Source organism: Ostrea edulis, chromosome 6 (genome assembly GCF_947568905.1).
Source record: "Ostrea edulis chromosome 6, xbOstEdul1.1, whole genome shotgun sequence".
Taxonomy (NCBI): Eukaryota; Metazoa; Mollusca; class Bivalvia; order Ostreida; family Ostreidae; genus Ostrea; species Ostrea edulis.
The window spans coordinates 67,118,735-67,131,947 of NC_079169.1; the positions used below are offsets into that span (position 1 = coordinate 67,118,735).

At 35.0% G+C, this 13,213-nt stretch overlaps 1 protein-coding gene across 1 annotated transcript; it reads right to left on the bottom strand.

Moving 5' to 3' along the window:
• Positions 1 to 2,185: 2,185 nt before the first annotated feature.
• Positions 2,186 to 12,769, bottom strand: LOC125646718 (40S ribosomal protein S13). Its single transcript, XM_048873229.2, has 6 exons — positions 12,682 to 12,769; positions 12,293 to 12,341; positions 8,481 to 8,559; positions 5,079 to 5,248; positions 3,305 to 3,405; positions 2,186 to 2,245 (listed from the first exon to the last, which is right to left on the bottom strand). Exons 1-6 carry the CDS (start codon positions 12,702 to 12,704, stop codon positions 2,212 to 2,214), a joined length of 456 nt encoding a protein of 151 aa, XP_048729186.1. The 5' UTR covers positions 12,705 to 12,769; the 3' UTR covers positions 2,186 to 2,211.
• Positions 12,770 to 13,213: the final 444 nt, after the last annotated feature.

Below are 13,213 nucleotides of genomic sequence, written 5' to 3' on the forward strand. Positions count from 1 at the left end.
GCAAGCAGTCCGCTTTTTAAAAGGACTAGATGCAAAACACCGATGTCGAGTAATATTTCATGCGGTCTGGGAAATATTGCCTACAATGTATTAAAAGTAACTTTTCGTTGATACTGCAGGCTTTTAAGAAGACCCGAGGAATTGAAAACCTCTCTTAATAATTCATTTTGTATAGAGACAAGTGATCATTCTTCTCAAAAGCCAATCTCATTAATGCGTTCTTTATAAATTGACCAACTATAAAATGTTTTCGCTATAGGATGTTTTACACAAATAACGATAAATAACAGGTTTCTTTAACACAAGTTTTAACTATAGAGAATTGTTACAGCACACTAAAGCTGATGTATCCCCTTCCATGTAGTTTTTAAAAACATTTTTAGAGATCATCTTTGAAGTGGAAAATCAAGAGTTAAATTAAACATTCGCCTCAACAGTTTCAAATACCTAACCTTTATATTAGCTCGAGTTGATAGATAACAGTGACTCATTCTTAATTCTTTTACTTGACCTTTCTATAAAAGAAAGGGTATGCAACAAGTCTTTTCATGGTATACCCATACCAAATATCCATGTCAAAAATGTTAAGGTTTGTACGAAAAGTGGAAGAATTCACTGGGTAGGCTCATAAAATCTTTTCTTCAGCTGACGACTCTCAAGTCTCATAGTATTTAAGCTAAAAGTTAAATCAGAAAAAGCAACGAACACAGACATGAACGCAATACCTATTATTATACCTCACTATGAGAATTCTATGCAACTGTAACGTATTTACATTAACTTCTGGGATCGTACCTGGTCAATTCCAGGTTTTGGGGTATTCAACAATAACTAATTTAAACTAATTGGTATGATTTTAGTGGACTGCCAAAATATACAAATATGTCCTAACCTTATCTAGGTAAATTATAATCAAACAGAGAATCACTATATCAATCAGAGGCAAGCAACGATAAACTGGTAGTGCTAACTTGACAAAATGTAGATCTAGAGCCCAGTCGCCCTCGGATTACCCCATATACTGTAGGACGCCTTATTCAGGACGGACAGTATATGTGGTAGCCCTTCAACCACTGAACTCATTGTAGGATGCCTTATTCAGGACGGACAATGAGTACAACGGCCTGGACGACGGTCTGTTCAGCCAATGCGGACGACACCAAAAACGAATTATGGCTAGCCTCTTTACTGGAGGTCAACCTATTCGTGGCAGGCCAGACTTCTGATAGCCTTCCAAATTCACTCTCTAACTGTAAGAACAGGCGAGGAATTGTTCACCATGAATACTTTATTAGTACCCATACTCTCGTCCTCTCAACTTGGCTGGGTCTTCTATCTGAATGACACTGACGACTGCGGAGTCTCGGTATTTATACACAAATAAGATCACGTGATGTAAAGTGACTAATTGAGAACTCCGCATGGTCGTACCTCAAATATCCGGAATCATTACACAACGAGTAATCCGACTGGTCTAGACAGTCACGTGCAAGGGATGATAAAACTTCACATCTCCCCAACATGTTTCACGCCTTACGTCAAGATAGTTGTAGTTTATTGCGACATCACAATAAGTCCGAGTCATTGTACTTTCATAGTTCGTAGGACACAAAATATGCTGGTCTCCGATATACAATGAAATCGCCTGATTTTGGTTCACACAAAAACAAGCAAGTAAATCAGCATTCAAGGAGAATGGAAATACAAAAACTGATAAATTGTATCACTGCAATTAATTGTTTGTACATTCTCATACGTTGACTGTGCGGTGTTAGCTACATACAATGTATAGATGAAATCATTTTTGTAGTCTTGCTTTGTTACGGTATAATAAACAATTCATTACATGATAGTGAGGGAGTTATGAAGATTTATACACCAAGAAAAATCATATTCCCCTCGGGCGTCGCCTTCGGGGAATATGATTTTCCTTGGGTGAATAAATCTTCATACAGTGTATCTCCCTCACTATCATGCAATAAATGTATAATATGTCCTGGGACAGGACGTGAGGTGTATAAAAACAATCCATTTGTAATAAACAATTTCAATTTTCATTGTTGGGAAGCTGGCTAAATTTCACTTCAGTTATATTGCTCTACCCTATCATTTCTCTATCCCCCTTGTTATGTGGTACTGGGCTAATTCTCCTTCTCAGATCTCTGTCAATAACAAACACAACAAAGACTGTCTCATATTTATTACATTACATTACTGCACCAAAGCAGCTGCTGTTGCAGACTCACTGAAAAAGAAAAAGACAAAATTTAGTGTTACTCTTCAGGGGAAAAACTCTCACATTTCAACTATTTCAAAATTGGCATGGGATTTCCTATACTGCCATTTCTAACAGGAGAAATTTGTGACAATATGGTCTGATTGTTAAGGAATTTCCTATACCCCTGAGAAATTTGTGACAATATGATCCGACTGTTTCCTGCTGAGAAAGAACTACACGTGTTGAACTGACACAAATATCACTATCTAACATCCAAGTGAAAGGTGCACAGCCAAAAGATTACCAAGACAATGAAACAAACTCGAAAAGACAAGTCTGATTTGTAACTCATCACATTTTAACACATCTATTTGTCTGAAAATTAGTTAGGCCACTGGACCATAACCATGCGGAAAGTGAATATTGAAGGAATGAAACTTTTACTTGATTTGCAAATCTTCGAACATACCAAATATTCAGCTGAAGAATAAAGTCAACCGCCATGGCACATAATACACCTGTCAGGACAACTAGTTACAACAGCCCATTGCAGCAGGAATCAGAATCAGAAGTATTCAGGAAAGACTGAATGACAATCAAGAAAGAACGGTTGACTTCTGAAGAGACAGATCTTCTAAGTTCCTTCTTTCCTCCTGGAGAATAGGGCCTCTAAAGAGACAGATGGCATTTCACAAAAACTGGTGCTATGACATGTAGGGCAGTAACCCAACAAGACGTTTTCCGAAAAGAGCACCTTTACCAAGCTATGAGCAACAAGACAAAAATGAACACCCTCATAGTCTTTCACAAGTCATCAACAAGCAATGAAAGGTCTCCAAGAATCTCAGGGAACTTATGATCCACCACATAAAACCTCAGGGAAATTACGATCCACCACACAAAATCTCAAGGAACTTACGATCCACCACACAAAATCTCAGGGAACTTATGATCCACCACACAAAATCTCATGGAACTTACGATTCACCACACAAAAACAACATATCTTATAAATCAAGATACTGTAATACAGCACCTGTACTGAAATATCCGACTAAACAAGCACGTATTTGTCAATGGACTTACTATTTCCAGTTTGGTGGCAAAACTTTCTTGGTTTTGTAATATCTGGCCAGTCTGTGAATTCTACTCTCCACCAGAATCAAACGGAATTTGGAATCCCTGTCCTACAATAATGAAAACACAAAATAGATATTTCACAATATACCAGTATATCATTTGTATCATTGTGGACAATGCAAATACAAGCCTTGATCTATTCAGGAAGGATAACTCTTAATTATTGCAATTCACCTCTGAATTAGAACGCTTTGGCCGATATAGTTTTGTGTTGTGCGACGACACAATTGAATCTGTTTGTAATACAATTGCGAAATGCAACATAAACATGATAAACTCTCATTGGTCCATATGTGCAAGTCCGCCCAAATTCCCTTATACGGGAGTAGTCGGCATTAAAAAACATGAAGGCCAGATGGAAACAAACTTCAAAGGAAGAAAGAGAAAAAGTTGTATTCTTGTGTTGTCTCATAAATTTAATATCAAAAAATTCCTAACATATTTTCCTACTACACTTGTGTCCAAACATACCTTCAAGTATTTATTAAAGCCCCATGCGACCCAAAAACTCAGATTTTGATGATTTCATTCGTTGACATAGCCATGTTAGGTAGCCAGTCAATTCGAATCCCGGTTCATCCATACTACATGGCACAATAGCGTCTAGATGTGAACTAATACCCCCACAAATATTTTAGCTAAATATTTTAAATAATATACCATCCCAGTTCCATTAAATGATAATTATTCAAATAGCTAAACTCACGGCAATGCGGCTTTCATTAGTCTAGGCCGGTCTCCATCTCTGCCACATGAGTGTAAAGGACCATAATGGGCTTATGTAGCATTTTCGTTAATCAAGAGCTTATTTAACCTTTACAAAAACTACAGTGTATATTTATATTAAGTTTATAAAAATGCCAATAATAGTAAGTATTGGTTTCGTCTCAGGCAAAAGTCCTACACAATCTACCAACAAGGTTCTTCAAAAGCTGGATCTTATTTGTATTAATGGACATTTTTGTAAGGCCCATGTGTTTACAATAAGTGTACATTCTGTTGATTGGGTGACATCATAATGATTCAACCAATCAACGAGAGGAATACAATCAGGAAATACTGACGGCTATGTCAAATTCAAGTCAAAACCGGATATTCCAGTAAATAAGATTCGTAAACGGTGAAATTCATTGAACTTAGAAATTTCCAGAAGCAGAATCGTTATAAAGTGAATTTTTCCTGTCCAGAAAGCGGAGAAAAATCATGTCTGATAAATGAAATCATTCAAAAGTTATATATAAATTATTTCAGGGAAACAAAGCATAATAAACTATTTAATTACTTTCAACTGATTTTACTGGGCAAGCTGAAAATACATATAAACACCAACATGGTAGATGATACACACAAACTGTGAATGCTGGCAATGTGTCAAAATACAAGTTAATTTCATTTACCATATCTGCATAATGAATTGCCTGTTTCAATGTTTTTCAAAATATGTTACATTTATACCAGTATTACAGCACATGCTACACATGTCCTTCATCATAGCGCTAGAAATAGCTGTTGCCCTATCTGCCAAATTGACCAATCTTGAATTTTCCCCCCATAAAATGGTTAAAAATGAACCCTTCCCTTACACTCCACATGAAAAATTAGATAGACTTTGGAGAGGACAACATTTCAACCTGAAAACCAACCCAACCTAGACAATCAGACAATTGTTCTGCACTGAAATATGCTCCACCCTAACTCCTGTCCCCTCTGTGGTGCTCACCTTTCTGTTCCTTTCCATGTGTTTTCTGATGTTGACAGCCTTCTTGATAAGATGATACAGATCCTCAGGAAGATCAGGGGCCATGCCCTTTTTCTTCAGAATCCTCAGAATCTTGTTTCCTGTGACAAAGCGGACTTGGGCCACACCGTGGGAGTCTCGAAGAATAACACCTAGAACAGGAGATGAATTAGTCATTTCCGTGAATTCCAATATTTAATGAAAATAAATCGAGGTGGAAATTTTCGCTATATTCGCAGTCTAGACAAATCCGTGAATTTAAGAAACCGTGAACGTTTTTACTATTCTTTAATACACAATGTGTTTTTAAAAAAAAAAGGGGAGTGGGTGGGCTTATAGTGATTCAACTTCGCGAATTTAAGAACCAGCAAATGTATTTAAAATGAGAAGAAGATAAAAACCCGCGAAAATTACAACCCGTCAAATTATTCCCCTTTACAGTAGTCCACTTTGATAGTGTTTTAGCCAATATTAATCACTGGTAAAACCAAATAAATGAAGAGAAATCAGTTGTTTTAGGACTTATCTAAAGTAATGGTTAATTTTCAAGCTCCAATTCCAGCTCTCTCTGACATTCATTCATACAGTCTTGTCACTCTCCTTTCATTCTCACTCATTTCTTCATTTTCCATGACAGAGTTCTTGAAAAGTGTTGGTAATGTCGGATTATCCAATAAAAGTTAACTCAAAACACTATCATATAGGCCTACTTGTTATACTTTCTTTCTTAAAGAGTTAAGTGTGTGGTCGAAAGCACAGGAAAACGTTTTTTACGTAAAACTTTTAGAAGATTTTAATTAAATTATAGGTATTTTTTTTATCAAATAATTATCGAATGCACATTCATTTATGTGTAAGTGTTTAAAAATAATAGGTAAATCTAATAGTAAATACATTTGTAATATGAATAGAAATAAAAATTCCATTGCTTATTTTATAAAATATACCTGCCTGCCTAATCAAATTTGTAAATTTTTGGCCCAAGAAACTATTATTATTTTTTGGCCTTAGGATAACATTTTAAAGAAAAGGAAAGTACATCATATATTAAAAATGTTTCGAGAAAAAATTGAGCCAATCTTTAATGTCTGATTATCTACAGCAAAAATTTACTCGCATTGACAGGGGTTTTCTACTATTTTCACATTCAATTTGGTTCAAGGGTTCATAGAATTGTTCAAAATGGAAAAATTTGATGTGTTACTTTGTGCTGTAGATTCCTTATTTTATGTGAGTACTTAATATGGCGAAATGACTTGTATACGTCAAATTGCGTAAACATGAATTCGCATGTCATCAGATAATCAAGAATTCTTGCATGTATTTTAGCGACAGAAAATTAAAAGCGAGTAATTTTTTTTCACGAGTGATGCCTCTTGTGAATTTACGCAACAATAAATTCCTCGCATTTAGGAATCTACAGTATTTTACATAATACATTGTCAAAATGACTGACTTCCTTTTAAAACATGAATGAAAATATACATATTTGTCTATTCATTTCAAATAATACTGCCTAGCCGAGTAGCTCAGTAGGTTAGCACATTGGTTGCTGAACTGTATATCGCAGGTTCTAGTTCAGCAGGGGTTTTAAATTTTTTCAGATTGTTTTCTTGTAAAACTGCATTTTATTTAACTAAATGAAGCAAATTTGAAAGTTTTGAGTTTCAAAATATTGTAAATATCCTCCACTTTTCATCCATATCAAATTTCTCTGGCAGTGGTGTAGCATTCCTCCTTAATAATCAATAAATAACAACAGGTTTTGATGCATTCTATAAATGCTCACTCACCAAAACATAGAATATATAAATAGCAAAATCTGTTAAAGACCTCACTCCTATCTGTCTAAAAAAAATCTAATATTTGAATGCATTAATTACATTAGCCACTATTTCTAACACAGGGATTTTTTCTTCCATGAAATATTTACTACCCCAATGTCATAAAAGGGGGAAATTGAGCGCCGAAAGCAAAAAGCAGCTAGAGAGTCTAGGGGCATGCCCCATACCACAGATTTTTTTGTGTAAAACTGGTGCAAAATCATGCAATCTGATCATACCTAAAGCTGATTTTTACCTGGATTATGAGATCCTTGATCATTAAGTACAATTTTTTTTTTAAAGGGTAATTTTTTTTTTTTTTTTTTAAAATAAATTTTGGATGGAAAATTCTGTTGAATTTTGACAGTAAATTGGATCTTGAAAAATCCCTGTAACAGGTAATTTTATTTATATGGACATTTCATTTATTAGATTTAATGTTCTTTAAATCAATATCAGTTAAAACAAGATCATTCTTAATAAAATTCATTTAATATATTCTGATGTACTTGCCTGTATTTTTATTTCATGCAAGCCTAATTCAGAGCTGCCAACATTATGAAATGGAAAATAGTAAGGCGGGGGTCAGGGGGCCGCCTACGCCCTTTGCCCCTGGAGATCTTTTGTGAACAAATATGTAACCTGAGCAATTCTAGGCATATTTCAAATCCAAAAATGAATTTAGACATACTAATGTTGAAGTTTGTCAAACAGATAGTACACTTATCATGCAAACTCCCCCTTTCTGACTTTGAAACGAGTAGATGTTTACAGTGTACTTGCATATTGATCTTTGAAATTCTGGCTCCATTAGGTTTTCTTCTTTGGGGGAGTGTTGTTATTTCCATCAACACATGCCTTACGTTTAGTAGCAGCTGCCATATTGTATATTTCAAAGCATTAAAATGATCTAGATTTTGTGTGTATATATATAGACTATGCAAACAAACGTAGTAACGACTATGGCTTGTTTATTATAAAAGTAAACTCCAATGACGGACAGCTCTAAGACTTTCGAAATGTCAAATAAACGAAAATCGGAAGATACATAGTGAAATCGTAAGGTGTATTTTCGGCCCTAAAATCATAAGCCTTACGCCAAAATCATGAGGGTGGGCAGCTCTGCTAATTACTTAAGAGACTTAAAATTTCTAGGGATGACTTTTCTTGATAAGCAGTCCGCTTTTCTGATACCGCTTTACCACTTATGGAGGAAATACAAATGGTTTCATCATGTTCATATTCACACAAGTGCTAGCTGATCGCCACTTTGCCAATGGCGAAAGTAAACTGCATGTGGCGAGTTAATTTCATGCCCTACTCGCCACTTTGAAAACAAATTCATATAAAGCATTTCTGTCTCTTGATGTGTGTAATGTTGAGGACACTTGACTGCAAAAAAAGTTGGAAATTGGAAAAAATATGAGTGATTTTTGGATTGGGAATGGCTCCGGTAACCAGACCCAAACATAAACCAGGACAACATGATTGGTGAGTGGAGTTCTTCTAAAAAATGGACTAGTATAGGAAAATCTTCTATGTGAGACCCAAAAAATCTTACCAATTTGTGAAGGTGTCAATCCCTTCTTGGCCAGCTTCATAATTTGTTCTTCAACATCCTCTGAAGTAAGTTTCAACCACTACAATAATGCATACACAATTTAATTTAGATATAAATTTAAATGGCAGTCATGTGGCAGATAATATTTCAGAATTCAATCCAGTAAGGATCTGTGACAGTAGTTTAAGGCCTTTTTTTTTATTGAGTTGGTTTACGGATCCGCAGCACAGATTTTTTTGGAATGTTGGGAAAAAAATAAAATGGTTTTTCACTTCTTTTTATATATCCGACGCTGTCATTCCATTTCACAAAAAACCAAAAGAAAATAGATTCCGCTGGACTGGATATTTGGACAGACGCCTCCATCGAAATCTCGGGACAGTCCATAATACTAGTCATGTGTGGAATATCAGTCAACTTCAGCCGGTGCTAACAATTATTCTGCACCTTAGTAACAATGCTTTTTGCTTCCAATAAGTTATCTGTTTATGAAACTAACTTCTAATTAGCATTTAGATATGTAAATCCCAAAATAAAAACAAACACTTATTTTCAGATGGCATCCTTGACGTACGTTGGGTTGCACTAATCACCTAAACAAGTATAACCCTACCTGACCTTACCATGCATACATTTTGCCGAGGATACACTTTTAAATTCTTATTAATGAATTTTAAAGAAATATTCTTCATAACTGATATGTGTAATTCTTCATATATTGAAGGACGTTGACAACATATTGAACATTATTGAATTCATTCATTGTATAAAATTTGTTGACTACCAACAATAAATTAATCTGATCTTATATAAAATTCAGAATTTTTGAATACTGTAGAAGTACACATTTCCGCGCGGTATTAATTTACACTATGTACGCGGTCACAAATTTTCCGCAGAAATTTATCCCAGCGTACTTAAAGTAAATGAAAGACATTAAGTGGCAATCTAAGAAATCCGCCCAATTTTCTACCCGCGGAATATACAGAAATTGTGATTCCGTGGACTTATGAACCCGTGGAAAAAAGTACGTTTACAGTAAATGTTTATAGGGTTCATGAATTTTATTTATAACTTTACTTGACTCCATATATAAGACTTTAAAACTTAAAAGTAAATTTTTAGACAAAATATATGCTTGGTAAGGTCAGTCAGAAGTTTAGTACTTCAGGTGATTAGTGCGTCCCTATATACGTCATGGATGCCATCTTTTGAATGGAAAAACGATGTGGTTCTTTTATTTTGGGATTTACATAACTAAACGGTAAACAATGGACCTTTGATAATGATACAATGGGCATTTGATAATGATAGAAAGTTAATTTAATAAACAAATAACATTTCTGAAGTAAACAGCATTGTTGCCAAGGTGCACAATAGTTGCTGTATACCACCGTCTTAAGTTGACAGTGAAGAGAAATAAAACATTGACCTCAAATCAAGTTCATTTCTATTACTTAACATTTTGTCATTTGAACTTTTTTTTTTTTTTACCTCCTCCGAACGGATTTGAAAATTTTGAAATCCGTAAACCAATTAAAAAAAAAAATTGGCCTAGGTAAATCAAATTGACCAATGAGAGTACATCTTCAATTTCAGTCTATGCGAAAGATATCAGATCGTCAGACCTGACCGATGTGCAGTGCTTCAGGTCCGATGCGTCATTTATTACAACAGACTGGAATGTCTGATGTCTCAAGTGTCTGATTTTGAGCTTTTACTATTTTGACTCGGAGTCATTTAAATGTTTGTTAAACAGCGGTTTTCCCCCTTGTATAACTGATAAACAGTACCATTCCCCAAAACCGTCGATTTTTACCAATTTTGAGACTAAAAATTCCCAATTCAATTAACAGCTGACATCGTAATTTACTTAGTCTGAAACGCTGTACAAGTTAACTAAAATGTGCACTTCCGATATTAAATCAAAAGTACAAATCATGGTAGTGTGCATGTTGGAGAGCCACGATTATTCTAAAATGAGCCTACGATGATTCCTTATGTCTCACAACAGGAAATATTACCGGAAAAAAGTTTGTAAAGAGATGAATACTTCTTGTTTTGTTCTTTTTTCCCTTTTCTTTTAGTTGAAATCTTTTGCCGATACATTGATAGAAAATTCCAAATTTGTTCGATTTTGACGCTATTTAGGTAATAGGTACCAGTACATAGAAAGAAAAAATAAAAACACAGAAAAAATATAGCACAAATCCAAATACGTAAATGAATGTGATTAAAACCACATGGACCGTCTAAAGTATTATGCGGGAGCGATCCCTGGTAAAAGAAAAACGGTGAGCAAGACTTTGAAGAAGACTTTTTCAAATTTTATGATGGATATGTGTCGGAGGAGGAAAATTGGAAGTCTGTTCAGTGTTGAATACTTTGCCAGAGAAGAATAAAACATAAAGAGTATTTCTAGTATAATAAATAAGATTTCCTTGGTTCTGCATTTTCATGCGTTTCACTTTTTTACATTAGGTTTTTCGGTCTGACAAAATTTGGTTTGGTCCTGTGTGTTCATTGATTACACAGGACCGTGTGTCCTGTGTGGTCCACAAAACTTTCGCATAGACTGCCATTTGGGTGATTAAGATTGAGGAAAAGTTCCTGTGGTTCAAACATGATAGCAAACGCAATACACATATTAACACTTCGCGCATGTTACATCCCTTGTCTGCCATCTCCCGCTTAAAACTCATTTTCCCTGTTGGCCTTTGTAATTTTCGTATCTTTATCTTTGACATTTGTTATTTTTCCATCAATTGCAGTCAACTACAATGCAATAATGCCCCAGGATGAGACCAACCCATTAACTTGTATGAAAGCTAGAAAAATAGCCAGAATTCACAATAATAACGAGCGAAGCTCGCGTCACGACGAGCTCGCTCCAATGATTATGCAATTGAGTCACGTGATTTGCTCTTCATCAGCTGAAAAATGATGGGGACTTCCCATAATGCTTCTGGAAAAATATCGCCATCACTGCGGTATACTTCATTGATAAACCCGTAGATAACACAAATAAATAGTTTGGAAAGTACCACAAATGATTTTAAATTCCAGACAAGCTTTCCCATACCTTCGTAGGTTTTGTTGTTGATAATTGCTTGATTTGAAAGAAAAACAATCGCAGTTAATGATGACGTCACAATGCACTGTTTACATCAACCTCATTATATTTCACGCGTTAAATGAATTGGCTCAAGTCGTGTTGTCTTTGCTCATCTCAACGGTCACACCGTAAACATATTAATGTCTTACATTTGATAAGGTAAAGAAGAACTTTCCACCGATTGACCTTTGGCTGACCCCATAAAGTGAAGTAACTTGCAGCGAAGTGTTAATAAATGTATTGCTTCATATTGTCAGTGCAAACAGATATTAATATATTTCACAAACTACGATTTTTGCCAGATCAATTGAGACCTAGAGTGTAAAACTTTAAACGTCTGTAAAATATAAATAAAAGGGAGACAAATGGAAACCTGAGGTAGCAATTTTTTAGATTAATGACTCCACCCCTTGCATAATACAAAATAGTGAACAAGCCTGTGTTCAGACCTACAAAGAGTATCCAGTGTTCTTGAAATTTACCAGATTTGACTGGTTAAACTATCCTCAGACCGGTAAAATTCACAGTAAATTTCATTATTCTGACTGATAAAATCTTGAAATTTTATGTCCGATACAACAGAAATAAATTTCAAGAATTCTGTATCCACAGTGCAGTGATAATACAATTGTTTTAAGTGAATCATACATTCTTGACATACTAACTTGACTAAGTTTAATTATTTATGAATACTTACTGTGGGTACTGATCTACGGTATGGCAACGCCGACTGGGAAATACCCTTACTGAAAAAATAAATAAATAGAACCATTATATAAAAAATACTAAATGTTACATCGGGTAATTTACATGTACACTTTCAGTGCGTGTCAATCCTGTGCATAAATGTTACAGTATGTTATAATAGGAATTTCAGCAAGCTTGTATTACTTGACGATTTTATGATTCTAACATGGTTTAGAAGACCACGTGCTTGTAAACAACGAGTGAAAACATTTCACTGTAGGATTTTTATACACCTACATCAGGAAAAAGATTAACTCATATGTTCTTTATTGTTTTAAAATCAGTTTTACATTCTAATACAGTCTACGTGTGCTAAATAAACGACTAATTTTGACCAACCCAGGACAGTGCATACGACCCATAATGGCAGCGTGTTTGAAAGAGGAAGTGACGTCAAATTAAGCCAGCGCCATCTATAGGGTATGTGCAGTTTTTGGCGCGGATCTAGAACTTGATACACACATTGTGGACTAACATTCGCCCACAATTTCTCGTAGAACTCAGTACAAACTTCAGCCCCTCTTACTTTTTCGCCGTATCAACACCGATCCACAGTGAATTATATATCTATTTATTCATTTATTCTTTATTCAGGTAATTAATAACAATATATAAAATGATCCTAGCATTCACACGATGCATCGATATCTAGAATGACATTATACGTGTTGGCCACCAACCTGGACAACTACCATCGCAGGTGACTTCAATATAGCCGTTATAAAAAACAATACATTATCTACTCAGCGGACCAATAATTGATTTCAAAATAAGCGATATTTCAATTTAACCGACATTTTAATGCAAAGAAAATAAGAGACTGAGACTGGGGATTTTGTTTTACGTCAAAATAAGCGATATTTCAAAATAA

What these genes read in the sequence shown, in the direction of transcription:
- LOC125646718 (XM_048873229.2), bottom strand. Translation starts at nt 12,704, where the DNA reads ATGGGTCGTATGCACTGTCCTGG. An exon ending in GGTCGTATGCACTGTCCTGG is followed by an intron (nt 12,342 to 12,681) that starts GTTGGTCAAAAT and finishes TTATTTTTTCAG; the next exon opens with TAAGGGTATTTCCCAGTCGG. An exon ending in ACATGGAAAGGAACAGAAAG is followed by an intron (nt 3,406 to 5,078) that starts GTGAGCACCACA and finishes TCATTATTGTAG; the next exon opens with GACAGGGATTCCAAATTCCG.